Source organism: Ambystoma mexicanum, chromosome 6p, assembly GCF_040938575.1.
Source record: "Ambystoma mexicanum isolate Mex_15411 chromosome 6p, UKY_AmexF1_1, whole genome shotgun sequence".
Taxonomy (NCBI): domain Eukaryota; kingdom Metazoa; phylum Chordata; class Amphibia; order Caudata; family Ambystomatidae; genus Ambystoma; species Ambystoma mexicanum.
In genome coordinates this window covers 661083905-661103766 of record NC_090935.1, presented here as the reverse complement: position 1 = coordinate 661103766, position 19862 = coordinate 661083905, and the positions used below count along the sequence as shown (strand labels likewise).

Below are 19862 nucleotides of genomic sequence, written 5' to 3'. Positions count from 1 at the left end.
GAGCGACCATACTTGTCCGACCGGAACCTCGAAGGCGCCGGATGGTCGCGACGACCGCTCGAGCCTGAAGGCGTGCGAGTGGGGTCTCTAGCACGGTCACGGCCGGCGTCTTTCGACGGCGCGGACGGATTGGAGCCCTGTGACTGAAAAAAAATCTCCATCTCCTGCCGAAATTAATCCCATTCGGCAGGAGTGGAATGCTTGTTGGGACAAGCAACCCGCCGACAGGCGGTGTCCTCGGACAAGGACGGGGAAGGCGACCGTTGACAGCGCTTCCGTGAGTGCCTCGGAGAGGCAGAGGAATGGCGGGACCTACTCCTGGAGGGAGACCCCCCCGGACTTACGCCGACGATGCGGAGAGTCGCCCCTCGATTCGTCAGTCGAAAGCCCCGTGGATCTCGACTTCCTGGGCTTATCCACCTTATCGACAGAAAGCTTCTTCTTACGCTCCTGCAAGGCCTTCGATGTAAGCGACTGGCAGTCTATACAGTCATCCTTGTCGTGGTCCTCACTGAGGCACCAGAGGCAGGCGTCGTGCGAGTCCGTCAACGACATCTTGGACCCGCAGTCACGACACTTGTTAAAACCCAGCCGCGGGGTGGAAAAAGACAAAGACATTATGGTAAATCTTCAAAACAAACAGGTTTGAAGAACCGAAAGAACAGAACTCAGAAGAACCGAGGTGCGCCGAGATCTCCGAAGCGAACACGTTCGCGGAAAAAACAGAACTGAGGCTAAAGGGCGTAGTGCGTCCTGCTTAGAACAGCCGGTGACGTCGGCCTGACGGAGGCCCTCGAGTACAGCTTATCGACGTTTGTTTATGTTTGTTTGTTTATTTATTTGGTAATGCGCTCCGAGCCCGTGGGCATCTGGGCGCAGCAGTACAAGAGGACTCGAGACTTAGTTACAATGCCTGACACAGGCTATTACAGAAAAACAATGGTTGCTTACAGTAGGTGATACAATGCATATAAAATAGCAAGTTTAAGCGCATAAGAGCAACATTTTAACAGGTTGTACCGTTTCCACTAGGGTGAGGGTCGTTGCATGTCGTTGTTGTGCAGCCATTTGAGAGCGTAGGATCTGAATCTTGTGTAAGGTAAAGGGCATCTAAGGTCGGATGGGAGTGTGTTCCATGATTGTGCAGCTCTAACTGGGAAGCTTGCACCGCCCGCTGTGGTAAGTTTGAATCTGGGGACTTCCAGTAGGAAGGTGTTGGCAGATCTCGTCAGTCGGTTAGAGGGTCTCCAGTTGATTCTTTCCGCTAGGTAGGGGGGTGCTTGATTGTTGAGGCATTTAGAAGTGAGGGAAATAGTTTTAAGTAAGATTCTGTCCTTTATCTTTAGCCAATGGGCTTCTGTGCGGTGTTTGGAGATATGTTCTCTACGTGGGATGTTCAGAGCTGCTCTAAGAGCGTTATTTTGCAATCTCTGGAGTTTGTCAGTGACCGACTTGTTGGCACCTGAGTATAAGGCGTTGCAATAGTCCAGTCTGGACATGACAAGGGCATTGGCCAAGGTGAGGCAGCTGGCACTGGACAGGAAGGGTCTGGCGGCACGGATGAGTTTACACGTGTAGGTGGTTGAGGAGGCGAGGGAATTCACTTGCTTTTTGAGGGTGAGAGCTGAGTCGAGGTAAAAACCCAGCGTTTTGACCTCGCGCATAACCTTAATAGTATTGTTATCAATGTTAAATGAGGTGTAGTCCGGGGTGAGTTTGGATAGTTTGTGGTCTGAACCGAGGAGCAGGATTTCAGTTTTATCGTCGTTCAGGCAGAGGCCATGTGTGGCCATCCATGCTTGAATGAGGATGTAAATTTTATTCACCAGAGCCAAGTCCACTTCATAGTTGCCCGAAAGGGGTATGAGGATCTGGGTGTCATCTGCGTAATTAGTGTAGGTGACGCCCAGTCTGTCCAACTTGTCGAACAATGGCTTGGTGAAGATATTGCACATAGTGGGTGAGACACAGGAGCCCTGTGGGACTCCACAGGTGATTTGGATGGGGTCAGCACAGGTGGAGGAGGAGAACACTCTCATAGTCCGGTTGGCTAGAAAGGATTGGACCCATGCTATAGCATCTCCTGTGAAGTTGGCAGCCAGCTTGAGGTGGTTGCATAAGACTGCATGGTCCACCAGATCAAAAGCTGCTGACAAGTCCAGTAAGAGTAGCAGCACTGTTTTCCCATTATCCTTAAATTCCTCCATTTTGGTTTTGAGATCTATCAGGGCTGTTTCCGTGCCATGGAGAGGGCGGAAGCCCGATTGGCGCGAGCCTAGTAGATGATTAGCTTCTAGGTACTCTTGAATTTGGAGATAGGCTACTCTGTCGATAATTTTTAGTAGGAAGGGTACCGTGGTAATAGGCCTATAGTTAGTCGGGATAGAAGGATCGAGGGTTTGTTTTTTGAGAAGGGGGAGGACCCACGATTCTTTTAAGTTGGCTGGCACTGTGTTGGATTTGAAGGATTTATTGATAAGCTTTGAGATGAAAGGGGCTAAGTCTCTGGCAGCGTCCTTTATTATTTGAGCTGGGCAGCTGTCGCCCTTACAGTTAGAGGGCTTCAGTGAGAGGATGGCCTTTTCAGTGTCGATGATGGAGATGGGTTTAAAGCTAAAAGGGGGGATAGTGATAGGTTCAGTTACTGGAGGCACTTGTTGATCAGTAAGAGAGAGGGTGTCTTTTTTATTCATTATTTTAAGTTGGAGGGTGGAGATTTTGTTTGATAGGGCATTCTGTATATTAGTGCACCATATCTTGTCCTTTGGGACCGTGTCAGATGGTTGGATAGGGGATTCCATTTCCCGGAGGATGGCAAATAGTTCCTTGGTATTCGATTTGGCATTGGTAATTCTGTCATTGAATACTTTTTTTTGGTGTTGATAATTTCAGACTTGTAATGTTTTGTAGCTTGGGTTAGTTTGGCTTTGTTGTCGTTAGTGGGCGAATTACGCCAGATGGTTTGGAGTTTTCGTTTCTGCTTTCTAAGGTCCTTAAACTGGGGGGTGAACCAGGCGTTGAGGTGGGCTTCTTGCTTAGCTTTGCGTAGTTTTGCAGGTGCAATGGTGTCTAGTGCGTGAGATATAGCTTTGTTAAAGGTGTCTACTAGTGTGTCTGGGTCTGTGTTGTCCTTCAGACCGTTAATAGTGGGCAGGAGGAGGGGGATAAGTTTTTCTGTAGTAATATCTTTTTTACTTCTGGTAGGGAGTGGTGGTATCATTTTGATAGTTTTGGGGCTGGAGAGGTCAAGTGTGGCAGTGAAATTTATTAGAAAGTGGTCAGTCCATAGTTGAGAGGTGATGGCAGTGATGACTATGTTACAGTTGAGTTCTGAGACCCAGTCAAGGGTTCTGCCTTTAGCATGTGTGGGGGAGAGAATTTTTTGGGTAAGGCCTTGGTCATTTAGGATAGCTGTTATAGAAAGGGCATTTTTATTGCCTGGCTCATTGAAGCCGATGTTGAAGTCGCCCATCAGCAGCGTTTGCGAGTGTTTTTGGGTATTGTTCGCTATGAGGGTAGTAAGGTCATCTTCAAAGGTTCCCAGGGGACCTGGGGGCCTGTAGATCAGGTGAATGGCTAGCATGCGGTTATTGGAGAGTTGCATTTTTGCTGAGAGTACTTTGCAGGAAGCACACGGGTGTGAGGTGGTGAGTCGGATAGGCAAGGTGGTTTTCGCGATGATTGCTAGGCCACCGCCTTTAGCATTGGGTCTGTCTACTCTGTGGATCTGGTAGTTGTCAGGTATGGCTAGCATCAGTGAGGGTCCTGCTGCCTCATGGAGCCAGGTTTCTGTTACGGCAAGGAAGTCAATGCTACTGTTGTTCAATATGTCAGCAATTTCAATTGCATGAGCTACCATGGATCTGGCATTGATAAGGGATCCAGTAAGAGTTAGGGTGTTATTGGGAATAGGATGACTTGCAAGTGTATCTGTATGCTTATGTTGACTCCGGCGTATCTTTTGGTAGAGGTGAGTAGGAGTAGGAGTTGGGGTTGGAGTTAAAGGTGTCGTAGCTAGAGTTTGCTTATCCATGTGTGTCTGTATAGATGGGAATCTAGCAGTATTGTCAGTACTGTTTCTTTTAGGTTCGTAAATGCAAGGTAGCCTTGCCCTGAGTCTCAGGTTTCTATCAATGGGGGGACGAGAGCTGAGGGTAGCAAAGGTCATGATTGTAGCTAGGAGGGTCAGGGAGGTCAAGTTTCTGCACATGGTAGTTGGTGTGGTCCGCTGATGCAATTTACTTCCCTTGTTTCGCTAAGATGTCTGACTAGGGTGGCGCAAAGTGTAGTGCAGGTGGCTAGTTGAGGCTGGGGCTGCGCCTAGTGATAAAGGGCGTGATATTCACAAAACACAGTATGGGCTAGAGTGCATGGTCTGTAAATGATGATAGGGCACAACACAATCAAGGTGGTCCGTTAGCGACCATAGGGCACAGCACAGTTAAAGTGGTCCGTTAGCGACCATAAGGCACAACACAGTTAAAGTGGTCCGTTAGCGACCATAAGGCACGACGCACTGAGACGAACCATGAACACCTGGGTATAAGTAGCACCAAGAAAACTAGGGTCTAAGTACGTGGACACAGCTATGGTAGTTATTGTGGGTACGGGTGTGGATCAGATCATGCAAACATGAATGGATACATTAGCAATGCAATGGGACGCAAATTAAATGCATAGGTTCAGGGGTACCTAGATTCGAATTTAGCAAGAGGATAGGTGCAGTACAGGGACATCTAGATGCGAAATGGCATAATTAGGCAGCCAACAGCAGTGCAACACAATTTACTAGGCACAGTATAAAGTCTTCTAGATACAAAATGGCATTGGGCAGGCATTGCAGTCTGTGTCAGGAGATGAAATGCGACGTATCCAAGTGGCACGTTATAGGCAAGGACAGCATAGACATGTGCAGCCGTGCGGGGTGGCAGCGTTAGTTAGACAGGAGCGTAAGTAATGCGTTGTGAATTAGACGCTTCTAGTCAACAGGTGGTGTTATGCATGTGGCAACACTGGCTTACCTGGAGCAGCACGGGCAGAGTTTATGGCCCCTGGCTCCTGTGGCTCCCAACAGGCACACAACAGGCCTTAGTATGGCCTTCGGACTGGCCGGCGATCCGCCTGCCGGCGGTTCCTTCTAGTGAAATCGAGGTTCAGCCTCGATTTCGTGCCGCGAAGCGCCCGGCATGGGCAAGTCAGGCACTTTGTGTGGACAGGGTCAGGCAGGCCCTGTTCCGATAGCACGCTCGCTTCGTGCCTGGGTCCTCGTCTGGATCCTCTGCTGGGCTGGGGGACATAGGACGCAGAACATTTTCCGAAGCAGCACAGCTGTGGTGATTACTGTCATAGATATGGAATACGTCTGAGGACCCAATCCCCTCAAAAGGAGAGGTGTTTGGCCACCTCAGGGTCTTGAAGACATTGCACACGCTCTTAAATGTGATCCATTTACTTACTGGTAACCAGTGCAAGGATCTAAGCGCAGGAGTGATGTGATCAGATTTTTTCAATTTCAGCAATATTCTGGCGGCCGCATTCTGTACTCTTTGGGGACAACAGCACACAGAGTCAGGTATACCAAGGTATGGGCTATTAGTGAAGTCTAATCTCAAGAGAATCGGGGAATTTATAATGGTTACTTGCTGAATGAAAGAGCAGTGGGAGTAGTATAGGTCTAACTTTCCCAAGCAAAAAGCATTTATTTCTGCGTTTAGAGTAAGGGATCTGTCAAGACGGACCGCTAAGTACATTACCTCTTATTTTGGGTTCAGACAACTTTCGAAGCCTGCATGCCAGAATTCGAGAGTCTGAGGTCTAAGGACAGAATTGATTAACATAATCTCGGTCTTGTTTGTATTGATTTTGAGGTAGTTCCTGTCCATCCAATCCTACATGGGGCTCCAGCAATTTGTGGTCTGCCGTATGTAATCAGTTGGTCCTTTTTTGATGTCAATTAAAATTGAAGTGTCGTCCACAAAGTTAAAGGAAAGGAGCCCATATTGGTCAATTTTCATTAGAAACCGTTTATAGAGCTTAAACATAATGTGTAACAGGGTTGATTCCTGGGGTCCCCCACAAGTTACCAGTGTGAGAAGGGAGGGATAAGGGCCCAGTTGAACTTGTTGGCAGCAATCAGTTAGAAAAGAGCGAAACCATTCTAGTACTGTGCCTCTTAGGCTGCAGTCATATAAATGGGAGATTAAAATTCCATGATCCACTGTATCAAATGCATCAGGTAAGTCCAGAAATAAAAAGATTCCGGATTGGTTTCTATCCGTTTTCTCTCTGAAGTGATCTATGATAGCTGTGGAGATGTATTCTGTACTTCTCTGTGCATTCCACAAACTGATTGGTCAGGTGAGGACCCAAGCCCTTCAGAGAGGCATCCATGATCAATGCCAACAGAGGCTAATGTTGCCAAAATGGCTCTCCCCTTAGAAAATTGTTTGACAGTCTATTACAAAGAGATCCATGCAACATTGCTGGAGATCTCCAAAAGAGGGTCATGATGCTCTGAAATGGATACTATGGCAGGATAGCACTCACTGGAGCAACCTCATGCACAAAGCATCTGGCACCAGAAATAAAGCAGGAGGCCATGAAGGAAAGAAGGCAAAATAATGCAGAAACTGGGTATGTGAGTGGGAGAGAGTCACCACCTAGACGGAGTTGCTAACATATTGGAGGAGAGGCGCTGTGGGAGCTCATGTCCAGGGCGATCACTATGAACAGGAGCGCCTGGTATGACATGAAGTGAGATTTAGTGAAGATCAGGAAAAAGCATAAACTGTTTAGCAAATTGTAATCTCATGAGAGTATATTCGACTGAGCTAGTCATCCAGGTAGGGAAAAACATGAATCCATTCGCTCTTGAGATGAAATCCGTGAAATCCCAGGGTGCAGAGGACAGGCCATATGGAAGGGCTGCAAACTGGTAGTGGATGTTGCCAGCCACAAACCTCTGGTACTTTGTGCTTGGGAAGGATGTGCGCATGACAGTAGGCGTCCTAAAGGAATCAGTCCTGAAGGTCAAGGGATTGAAGGATGTGGGAAAGGCTAACCATCCTGAACTTGTCCTTGCACAGGTACAGGACATTTCAAGGGCATCAGTCTGAGAATGGGGCGAATTACCCCATACTTGATCAGCACCAAAACTAATGGGAACAGCACCCTTCCCTCGCTCCGAGGTCGGCACAAGTTGGATTGAGGTCTTCGCCAGGAGTAGAAAGATTTCCTCCCATAAAAGGACACCCATGGAATGTATGTAAATTTGTAAAGGCAGAAGGTGTCTTTGGGGTCGTGGAGAAAAGGGATGCTGTGGTCCAAGAGAATGACCTGCAAGGCCCAGGCACCAGAGTAGGTGTTTCGCTACTCTAGGACAAACATGAACAGTCTCCACTCCCCCAGAAGTCCAAACTAAAAATGTCCTAGAACTGTGATGGCAGAGGAGACTGTGGAAGCCGAGATGTTGCCTATGGGTGTACAACTGCTTCTACCCTTGCAGTGCAAATGCTTCTGGGGTTTGTATGCCAACCACTTTCCCTTTAGACAAAAGAAAGAAGGGGAGCTAAAGGACCGGCTCATGGAGGAAGAGACGGAAGGCTGATGTATGCTGAGCTCAGATTTGCCTGTGGCCTTGGAAGCCTTGTATTTCCAGAACAACCCGTTTTCCTTGGAGACCAAACAGTTGCCATCTAAAGGCATGTCGAGGAGCTTAATCTCAACATCTTGGGCAAGCCCCAACGTCTGCACCCATGAGTGCCTTCAGAGCACAGTCTCTAAACCCACTGAACAGGATACACAATCCTGATTCAAGGATCAGGCATGCCTTCTCCCTGTCACCTGACAGCAACCTGACGAAAACAGACAGGTTTTCATCCATCCCTTAAAGTATGGGAGTATTTGGCCAGAGTATAAGTCAGGTTTACATCTCAAAGAAGATGCCTGCCAGATGTGAAGACCATGCAACCCAGAGCACACAGGTTTGTACTTTCTATGGGCAGCTGAAAGGAATGAAAGGTAGCTAGCTGCCTTAGACCCCCCGAGAGAAGGCCCAGGCCACCAGTTTCTCCAGAGTGGGGTGTGTGGAAAGAAGACCTAGATCAGTAAGATCTCTGCCCGCAATTGGAGCAGGGACATGCTTAAGCCGTAGTGATTTATGGGTCAACTATGGCAGCATCTCCTTAGGAGGACGCTCCTCTGAGAAGTCTTTGAGGCCATACTGGATTAAATCATCAAAATAGCAGATGGTCCAAGTGTCTCAACAGCTTTAGCAATCGACTATTGAAAGTACACATTAAGTTGTCAATAGGCTGAGGCCTGCAAAAACGTAAAGTGAGGAGAGCGCTTCAGAGCCCAACAGAGATGGCCGCCTTACCATGCAGCTGCCATCTCAGTGAGAAGGCTGCGCCGTGATATGGCTGCCTGTTTATGTTGAAGGACTAGCCCAGTTCACAGGCAAAGGAGGCTAGCGTAGATCCCCAGGCGGTAGAGGGGTGAATCTCTGCGAGATTGTGTTGGTGGGAGCCAAGAAATCGGGTCAGTGAAGGAGAACTATGGCACCATGCGGGTGCACGGAAGGTGCATGCCAGAATAGGCCCTGAGCTCATAGGCAGTGGTGGTGCAGGGAGTCTGACATCGGGGCTTACGTGTTCCGCTGGAGACAGGGGACACAGGCACACCGACAGTGGTGTTGGAAACTTGGGGTGAAGGCGGCCCGGCTCTACAAGACAGTGGGTTGCCTGGATTTCCGAAGGCAGAGGAGGGACTTGGACAGGGGTTGCATCATTCTTTGTAGGGCTTTAAACCTGAGATTACCTGGAGAGATAGAGCTTAGAAGTGAATTCCTATGCAAGCCAAGCCATCCCCAAATATAGCATGCAAAATAAAATACTTTTAGTACATGGGGCAAAGGTGGCTCCTTGTATACGACCCATCATATGGCATGGAGGGTCATAGGAACTAAAAACATAGTGATCAGCAAACATGTGATTGAGTCGCATAACCTGAAAGAAAATATTAAGAAGGATAACCATCTCACTGCCTGAAACACGGAAGAGAGCAGGCACTGCATGTCTGTAACCTTGGACTAAGAATAAGGACTGAGATCAGGACGCCAAGAAGGCTTCAGGGGTGTTAGGGAGAATTCTCTGTATAGGCTAATTTCCCAAACCTAGTGAGTCCCCCAGCAGCTTTGCTGGATTTTTGGGGTTCCATTTTTTCTCCTGCTAAGAGTGAGACTCTTTTTCTCCCACTCTTAGGCATGATTAAAGAATGTCCTTTGACTTTGTAATGTGTTTTATGGGCTATGGGGTCTTTTACTCCATAGGGCGTCATGCGTTTTTGGTTAGTGTTACACAGCACCCTCAGTGCAGTAACACAGGGGTGTCATAGTGGCCCCAAACAGACTCCATACCCTCGGACTGACTACTGTCTCCCAGGGCATGTAAAGTCACCATTGACTTTACTAGTCTTAGATTGTGAACAGAACCAGTACAAACCATCATATTGTGGAAGTACTGGTAGGGGTAATTCGATTGCCCCTGAGTCTGTTTTTCAAGGGGGCACTGTCCAGTCCCCCCTTGTAAAGTTTCTGGCTGGTGACAGTGGTTACCACGCGAAATATTCCACCGGAATATTTCCTATGGGATTTTCCCATTCATTTTAAACGCGCCACTTTTTTTGGTGCAATGTTAAAGATACCGCTGGGTTATTTATTTAATATTTATTCCCCGGTTGGGTCTTTTTGCCAGGACTCGGTTTTAAAATGGCGTTTGTATTCACCTCTGTAAGTACAACCCAAGTCGAGCCCTTTGTTCCACTTTTGGCGGGCTTCTGCACAGAAGCTTCCAAAAGTGGTGCCAACTCTGTCTGGGTCTACAGGATGTGTGGGAGGGGGTAATAGGCACCCTGGACTGAGTTGCCTTGGCAACTCAAGTCGCACTCTTGTGTGATTGGCCCAGTGGTGATCCGGCTCACCACTTAACATGTTTGATTGACAGCTTGGCTGGTGAATGGGGGTTTTGCTGCATAAAAGCAGGGCTTTGGGGTCTGGAACTTCAGAAGTCCTCACAGGACCTAAAAAATCCAAAGAGGGGAGAAGCTGAGCCATCTACGACACCACCGGTGGAGCCCTGCTGTACGAAACTCACCACTTTCCCGAAAACAGTGAAGATCTTCTTCCAGGAGAGTCTTCTTCCCTTTGAGCTGGTGGGACCAACCAGTTCGCCTTTTTCACCTTCCTGGATTGTCTCGTGGTCGAATTGCCCGTGCCAAGCACCCCGGCCACGCTTCACCACTACCGCGAATAAAAGGGTAGTACCTTTTAACCGGAAAACTCCGCGGCTGGTTTCTTCCCTGGCAGTGCAACGACCTCCCGCTTTCCTCCACGTCGAGACCTTCTCTTCCCCTGGACGAAGCACCAACTTGCACCCGCTGCCAGGAACAACTGCCCCCGCTGGAGCTTTCTCACCATTTCAGGTACTGTGTCCCGCCTGGTCTCCCTTGCAACAAACTGTTCAAGGTGTCCCGTAAATCCTTGACTCTCTTTCCTGGGGTGACCTGGGACCCGTTAACATTACCTTTCTAACTTGATCCAACCTCTTTTTGACTTTCCTGCAAATACTTTTAGTGCATTTCCACTGTGTGATCTTGGGCACATTCTGCCTTGCTCTCTCCAAGAGTGGGCCTGGCCTATGAACCTTTTGCTCTACAGTAGACCCTGCCTTTCTTGACTTACTGTGGTTCTTTAAAAGTGTTGGTATTGTGTGTTTTTCCTACTTCTGCCTTTTCTCTCCCTTTTTAAATAATTATTGGAGTGCCATCTATGGTTACGCGCTCACCTCTGTTTTGCTAAATAAGTGGTGTACTAACCTAGACTTGTCAAATAATTAGGGAGGTGTATATATTTCTAGTGACTGTGTTTGAACTTCCTTGACATATTGGTGCCAATGTATTTTTACATAAATAATTACATACTTTTATACCAAAGCTCTGGGCAGTGTTTGCTTGTGCTACTGTATTTTTAGCCCTATTGTGTATACTCTATATACTGCCTAACTCTTCTTGAGAGAAGTCTGACTTCTCAGCCACAGCTACCAGGTAAATCTGGGTGGTACAGACTGCTACCAATTGGGTTTACTGCTAACACCTGTAGTCTTAAACTTTTTGCAGTGGTCCCTAAGGGAACTGCACAGGTTTCTGCCTAACAAGGGGACACGACAGCAGCTAGGGCAACCACATATTCAGTCCTTTCTGTGCAGAGGAGTGTGCTTGTGCCCTCTTATGATGGCTGAAACCACGAGAAATAAATCAAACAGGGCATATTATGCAAATGCCACTCTGTTAACATTGGTACATTTTGTAAGTTTAAACTATACAAATCTATTCATACATTTTACAATAAAGAACAAACACTATCCAATAAAGGCAGAAGAAGCCGTGATTATTGTTTTCGTAACAAAAATACCTTTACCTCTGGCTCAATAAGTAATGGATCTCGCTCATGCTCAGAGAGTTGAGAAGGTAGGCGGGGCAAATCACAATTTGTAGGTGGTCCTCCTGTAAGTGACAAAGACAGGAAGACTTTCACTTCACTTGAGAAATTGCAGAACAAATTACACTTAAATAAAACCATATGTACTTACCTGAGCAGTTTCATAGCAAGCACATCCAGAGCCTAAATGATATGTTTCATTTGCATCATTGACCTGAAACTTTATCATTAGCCCATGCTTAATTACATCAGGAGGAATAGGTTTGGTGTGCATTGTAAGGGCACATTTCAGAGAGAGCATGTTTTTGCATATTGAACAAGGAGTCGCAAAGCCAACATTTTTGGCTTTTGTGTATTCAAGAAATAGTTATTTGCCAGGCACTGCCATAATGGTACTATATGGCCATAAATTGGCAACAACTAGAAATATGGCTTGTGAACGTGGGTTTTGGGAAATAGGTTATTTGTGTAGCTGTTCCCCCATTGACATCAAGGGAACCACCCAACCTTTAGCTATTGTTTGACTCCTGACTTGGCTTTTTGAAGGCAAGTAAAGACTTTTTCCTTTACTTACCTTGCTTAGCTCATCTGTTTTGGGAACAAGGGACAGTTCTTTAGGCTACAAGTACAGGGGATTGCAGTTTCCCTTTCTAAGATCCCTTGTTATAATTAAGCTGCACCCATCACCTCAAAGTGAATTGCAGCAGGGATACTTTGTATCCCTTTTGCTTCTAGTAACATTTATGTAACTTGCATTATGTGTCCAAGGCAACATAGTTTTCTACCCTGTCGCTTTCTTACATTTGTCAAGGCTGCACTTTTGCATTTTACTGCATTATGCCTTTTTGAGTATCATATACTCAAAATGTTTATGCTTCACATTACTCGCTCTGTCCTTTGGCCATCTTGTATTTCGGCCTTCTTCCGGTCTTCGCAGGTCAGGAAATACCATATGAGAAAAGCCCTTTCTGGGGCAAAGCCTCGGCTTTCCTGGACAAAGCAGTGCTGTGTGCTTTTGGCCGGATGTAGGAGTGGTACTGTCTGGTCCCAATTCACACTTAAGCCATGGATATGTATATTGCTGGGCAGATGTGGGGGTAGAGGCTGTCTACGAATGTACAGCACTTGGCAGCTTTCATGGTGCAGGTCCTTCTCATTAGCAAGTTGGGGACGACACTGGCTCAAATTTAGGGTAAAAGGAGGGCTTCCTGCAGCCATTCTTCAGATCATCTTTGAAGCCAACACTCCTTCGAAGAGCTGCTCATCTGCCATCTGGATCGATCTCAGGTGGAACCGAGTCCAGACCTGTGCATGGCGATCCTGCCCTCTCAAGCCTTCAGAAGTGTCCTGCGACCACTCTGTAGGCTGAACAGCTCCATCAGTCGCCTCTCAAAACCGCCTTCAGGGCCTGTTCTGAAAATCCTAATACTGGGCATGAGGTCAATGCCTATCTAATACTGATACACATGACAAAATTGTTTGCTTTGCCAATACTTTTTCTGACCGGAATTCAGAGCAAGGGACATGTAGGAATACACACATTATGCTTTTAAATCAAGTGACTGAAGACACAATAGAAATAAGACTAGAACACCCAATGTAACACTATATTTGATCAAAGTGATACTAGGGGCGTGTGTTTTGGGCGGGCAGGATGTGGGTTGAAACAGCCATCATTTTTAGCATGGCCATTGGCAGTCTAGGAATGGGCAAATAACCAAACAATGGCCAAATTCTGCGTTTCCCTACTCATATTACATCTTCCTCCAATCCATATTCCAATACAATATTTTTAGCTTAAAGGTGGGCTAAAGTGCCACCTAACAGCCACAAATGAAATTGAGATCTAGACTGCTTTCTACCATTAATGCAGAGGATACATATGAAAATGCACCTAGTATTGCATCGAAAGCCCTGCACAAAGGCATTGTCAGGTAAGCACTTCAGAGCACTGCTGTATGGGAGAAGAGTGGAGTGATGAGGAGGGAATGCAAAAAGGAGGGAGCCTTAGACAACACACTCTAATGCAACCAACCTCTACCACAATTGATGGCGTTTACTAGCAGTCAATGTCATTAAGAAAGCTCTTTTGTTGAACTCCATTTCACCTTGGAGGGGAGGCCTAATCAGGTAAAACTTCAAGCTCAGTGGATCACACCTGTGGTTCACCAATTTGAAACGATGCAGCACCAAGACGGTCTCATGACATTTTGAGCGTGGCCTACTGCCCTTTGGCTAAAGAGTGCCAAACATGATTTTGAAGGCTTGAATCGAATAACATTTCTAAAAAGCCTTTAGTTTATGGGTAAAACCATGGACACAGTAGAAGTTACTAAATCTGCCGTAATTTATATATTAAGTGTGTTTTTCTATCATTGTTAAGACAAGCCGTATCCTTTAGTAGTCTCAATGTCATTAAAAGTTGCCATGTGTGGAAAGATCCCACAACAATATATGCCAACGCTATCCTCTTTTTAGTTCGGTGTATCAGAAGTCCTGTCCAAATAATATACACCAGCCTTGCCACTGACAAAGCATTCTCATGCTATTGATTGATTATTTGTATAGCGCCTATACACAATGTGTTTCAAAGCGCTTCAAAGCAAGGGAGGGAGCAAGGGAAAATACAATGACATTCTTACAAGGCCTTGAGACATTAGAATGCGAGTTTATCATACTAGGTCTGGCGACATTTCAGACCGTGCAAGAGCTATGACAAAAATAAGGCGGGGAGGAGGGGGGTAGTAAATCAGAACAGACAAGCGACTATCATACTAGGCCAGATGACATTTCAGGTAGTGCTGGAGGGGGAGGAACAAACGAGGAGGGAGGGGGGAAAACAAGCTACTATCGTACTAGGTCTTATTACATTTTGGATAGAGGTAGCGCAAAGAATATAGTGGGGGGAGAGGGGGGAAAAGATAGGGAGAGGAGGAGAAAACAGAGAAACAGTGAGTGTGGTGAAAGAGGAGAGGCACGCAGGGGGCTAGGGGAGAGCAAAATAAAAGAAGAGGGCATAAAGGCATCACAAGCATACAGCAGGGGGAGCGTAGTAAACAGGAGGGCAAACAGGCATCACAAGCATACAGCAGGGGGAGGACTGTGCAAATGGCACAGCAATACTGCATGAACACAGCCAGGCTTAAAATAAAACTGAATGCATAAAACACAGCCAGATTTGAACTAGCAACCAGAATCAGAATGCTAGCAGTGGGTGCAAAAATCCAATGCAATCAAGAGTGCAAGCATGGGAGACAGGCAGAGAAGGAACTGAAAAGTCAAAGAGGGTAGAAGCATGTCCAGAAGGAGGGAACTAACCCATAGTTATGCGGGTGTGAATTATATGGAAGTCCAAATTCCTTAGAAAAAAGTGAGGTAGCAGCATCATGGAAGTTCAAATGCAGGGATAAAAAGAAGATAACTCAAGCAGTGGTCTGGTAGCGGACAGGGGCCTCGTTGCGGGCCTTAGGTGTAATGGCCAGCTTCCTAACAAGCCAAGTGCAACCAATGGGAGGGGAAGCTGGGCCAGGCACAAGGCTTTCCGAACAGGTGGCAGGTGATGCATCCATATTGAAAGGCAGGGAAGCAGTAAGGCAAGAAAGCAAGGTGCAGACTCAGAAAGGCACAAAGTAGTCCAAGTAGTCAGCGATAGTAAAAATGCAACTCTCAGTTGTAATCGGAGGAGATTCTTGACGTGCACAATCACAAATTCCATATTTAAAAGGCAGAGTAATGCAGACTGTAACTGCACCGATGAGCACCTCCAAAAAAAAGCCACCAGGCTTACCCCAGTATGCTGCAGGGAGAAGAATGATGTTGATGTCGATGGTTGGAGAAGTGAAGAAAGAATTAATGAATTCTATGGGCACAAAGCGCTTTCTGAGGCTTGCCCCAAAAATATAGTCCATATCTGCCCCCTTTTAGTTAGGTGTGCCCGAAGAAAATTTGGATTTCCGTCCAAATAATGTATGGTAACATTGCCATTGTAAAACATTTTCATGTGTCTTGTGCACCGAGATGATCATGAGGCTTGCCTCATTAATATATGCTGCCGTAAAACATTTTCGTACTGCTGCTGAATGTTGGATTCTCAGAGAGGTGAGAGTGATAAAGAAATGGATAGAAAGATTGAGTGCTGGAGCGCTTGCACATGCTGCCTTTGCTGCATCCGCAGAAGCACCAGTGGAGAAGCACCAGTGCCTCCTAAATAATCCCTTATTCAAATTCATTCATTTCCTGGGACATTTTTGCATATTTCTAAGCCCCCAAAAGTAAATATGCAACTTAAAAGGAGCACATAGCTGCCAGGTGGCCTCATGTCATGCAAGAACCTTTCAGATACTCCTGGTTCAGCACATTTAATGCTGGGACTCGTAGTATTAAAGTATTGCCACTTAAAAATAGGCGATTCAGGGAGAGTTCTCCGTTTTAAGAAAATTAGCAAACCACAGTGTTTTTTTTTATTGCGATTGGTTGTGTTTCAAACCTTATACATCTAAAGAAAATACACAAGTTGACAAGAGAACCAACATACAACATACATTTTTTATGTGTCCCATCACATTAAACAACATTTCTGCTCAATTGATCTAAAATAAACTACATCAGAGTACACAATAATTGACAACATTCATTACAAAAAGTACAAAATAGCAGTCAGCCTAGAGTCTCCTAAAATTAGTCGAATTCAGTATTAAAGCCCAATATTAAGATCCCGGATTTAACCGGTTGGGAATATACCATAATTGCAAATTCAGCAAACAAAAAACCTATTTAAAAAAACCTAGTAAAGGCCAGTAACAAGGGAATAAATTCACATTGAATGAAAGTCCATAAAGATTCCTCCGCATCACTAAAGTGGGGATTAATGAACTTTAGAAGTAGTGTACTCTAAACTTGTGCAACCATCGGCAGAAAGGAGGAACATGATCACGCCTATGAAAAGTAGCAGAGTATTCTGAAGAAAGGGAATTTCTCATTGTTCTATTTTTTACCTCCATTCCCATGAGTACAACTTTTTCTTCGTCCAAGTGATTATTTTTTTTTATTGATACATTTTTAACATCATAACAAGCAGAACATGAATTATAGGGCAGATTCCATGAAATGAAATCACTACTACTGACCAATAGGAACCTACAGTTCAGCACCCTGGGTGATGTATTGTGGGCGTTCAATGGGGAGGAGCCACGTTCTGTTTGCCGCACAGCTGATTAACGTCATTTCTTGAGCCGAGCGAAGTTGCTTATTCCAGATAACGCCGGCAGAGTGTCCCACAGCGAACAGCAGCTACTTACAGCTACTTGCCAAAGCGTGCACCCTTTAGTATCCAACCCTTGGGATTGTTTAAAAGCTAACCGACATCAGAGCCGGTTTGCCTCAAGAGTGAGTTGGGATGAAGTGAAGGTCTCATTGGGCTCCTTCTAGAACTCTACCAAGATCTACAAATAGGGAGGTCCTAGAAAGGCACACATACTTTGCATATAATGAAAGCTTTTTCCAGAGAATGAGGGTGTTGAGGGAAATCAGACCCAGCTTGTGTGTTAGGACACAATTTGACACGCATAGTCTGAGTCCTAGGGATCGCTTCCATAGAGCACCTTCTAGGCCACATACAGATAAAACAGTTTGGGTGCCAAGATACAGTCCTGGCCCAGTCCAATATATGTCTGAATTGGGCATGACAGGGAACCCTCTTTATCAAGTCTAATTTGTATTATGGAGTTTTCATGTAAAAGCATAATCAGTCTCAAGAGTCCTTACAGGAGGCCTCAACATTTCAATTTAATCCATCATTTCTCCCTGATAACTTGGTCAAAAGCCATGCTCATATCAATGCTAGTGATGTAGATGTTCTTACATGAGGACATATGAGATAGAGCATGTAGACTATTTAGGAGTGAGCCATTGAGAAGTGCCTTGTGGAAACCTAATTGAAATGTGGGTATGAGTCTCAGATGTTCCACCCAGTAATCAAGCTCTTTGAGTAGAAGAGCTGGAAAGACCTTGCTTGAAGCACTTAAGATGGCAATTGGGCGGTAATTACCTGGACAGCTTCTGTCAGCCTTCTTATAGATAGGGATGATGTAAGAGAGATTCTAGCTACAAAGTAAGCAATCTCTACTGAGGATGCGATCAAAGAGCTCATTAAGGATCTTCGACCAGAGAGTTGGATTAGTTTTAAGGACATGGCGAGAGAGAAAGCCAGGCCGAGGGGCTTTTCGAAGCCTTCAGTTTCATTATCGTTTCTCTAATGTTAACCAGAGAAAACGGCCTTCCCATTTTGCTACATTATGTCTAAGAATCTAGGGCGAATAAATATTAATGGGAGTATAAAGAAGTTTAAAACGGGATGCCCGAAGAGTCCAACTTTCTATTATTGGCCAGGGGACCACTCCGGTGGTGATAGTGCGCGGTACAAATGACCTTTAACATTAAGGGTTTCCCAAAAGTAGGCAGAGTGCTTGCCATTAAGAGAATACAAGATTTTCTGATTGTCCGCTAACTCTAGTGCATATCTCATACTCTTACAAAAATGCTGATACCTCTGCCTTATTTTCTTACAAGCCAGAGCAAAATCATTTGCGGTCATAGATGGTTTATCTCTCAGAAGAAGTCTCAGGCCCCATCTTTTCTCTCTTTTGGTTTTAGCCATTTCTTCATTGAATGTTTGCTTTACTTTTTTGGTATTCATACCCATACCCAAAATCTGGAGAGGTTGGCACAGATAGTCCCTTTAAAGTTTGTAATGGAGAAGAGGCTCCTTAATCTCGCCAGAGAATTATCCCACATATTTATCAAAGATAATAAGAATTCCTCCATTTCAATAGGATTCCAGCGTACGCAGAGAAGATTCTTACACGGAGTAATAGCAGCCAGAGTAGGAGCCCATTCAAAACCTCTCAAAAGAAGATTCATTTTAAAAGTAATAGGCACATGAACACATAATTATGAAGAAGAGCTAGTGGTGTGCTGATCTTGACAATGCTTTTTATTTATTGGGCTTTGTGGGATGTTTTAACCCACTTTTGCTCTGCCATGCGGCAGCACTGTGTCAAGATGGTGCCAAAAATAGTAAAATGGCTGCAAAACCCTTGTGCGCGCCAAAACCTCTGAAAATTGCAGGTTGCAAAGCACAAAGATGGCTGCCCAATCTGCCATGCATGTTGTCAGTGGTGAAAAAGAGATCTCCCTCCTGAAACATGTCACTGGGCTCCACAACAATTGAAAATGGGGTACAGAAGGAAAAAGCAGTGCTTTGCTAAAAGAAACCCCAAAATCTTGCTTTAAATCCCCTTTTTCTTTGTTGCTGAAACTGCAGAATGCCGGTAGAAAACACCCTCCAAAATCCAAACTTCTTACTGGGTGCTACAATTCACTTAGTTCAAGAAATCATTGTGAACTTGCAAGGTCCTGAAAAGCTGAAAGCATCAAGGGATTTCCACAACAGAATTGGCCTGCCTGTGGTATCTGTCAAAAATCTGGGTGCAGTAACCTTGGCCGCCTGAATGACAGCTGTCGGGAGCCTACCTGATTAAACTTTAAGCATGTAGAAACTGAAATCAAATGTTTGCAATCTAAGAAGCCCGTTATGGAGAGTAACCCATCTTGTGATTCTTTTGATTCCATGGTTTAAATTCTTGAATAAGTATTTAGCTGTGATTTGATCCCACAAGTTTGTTGTATGCTAAGGAAAAAATCAACAGAATTAAGAGTTAAAATAAGCTGGCTAAAGCTACCCAAACTTGAATAACAGCTTTCCTCACGGAGGCAAGGCCTCTTTCCTCCCACCAGGAAATCACATCAAAGCGATAATTATAGGCTTTGGAAAGAACCTGGACTGCAGTGGGGAAGGAAACAATGAACAGCTGCAAAGCAGGAAACGCTAGGTGTGAGGACAGTTGTAAAATGGCCTCTGCCAAGAGAACAGGGAGGAGTCTGCTTCTGAACTGAAGGGAGACAAAAAGAGGTGGACTCGAACAGCCATCTGTGGCTGAACATTCGAAAGGAACATTTTGTTTAAAGACTTCCAACTTACCACTTAAAATTGTCAAGAATACCAAAGTAACAGAATTGTAAATCTAAATTTTGGTTGCACAATTCAAGAGGCGGAAAGATCGTGTGACATGTTCTGGAAGGAAATGGCAGAAAATTTTATTTTTCACCAAATGTATTTCTGCCCATGTTATGTGTGCACACTTGTAGAAATTTGCTGATAAATTGGACATTGTGTTCCTGATGAAAAGGGTGAAATTCAGTGAAGAGCAGACAAGATCCCACAGCGACAGGGTTTTGAGGAGTAGCTGCTACACAAAATATGTTATCTGTATATGTGATTGTTATAGATGTTGCACCTGTGTAAATATGG

At 45.3% G+C, this 19862-nt stretch overlaps 1 protein-coding gene across 3 annotated transcripts in view; it reads right to left on the bottom strand.

Moving 5' to 3' along the window:
* RAD17 (RAD17 checkpoint clamp loader component) overlaps nucleotides 1-19862 on the bottom strand; it is a 1130765-nt gene that overhangs the window by 421027 nt on the left and 689876 nt on the right. For all 3 annotated transcript variants that reach the window (XM_069627538.1, XM_069627537.1, XM_069627539.1), the window contains one exon: nucleotides 11474-11559. In XM_069627538.1, coding sequence (XP_069483639.1) covers nucleotides 11474-11559 — 86 coding nt within the window. The remainder of the gene's footprint in view (nucleotides 1-11473; nucleotides 11560-19862) is intronic.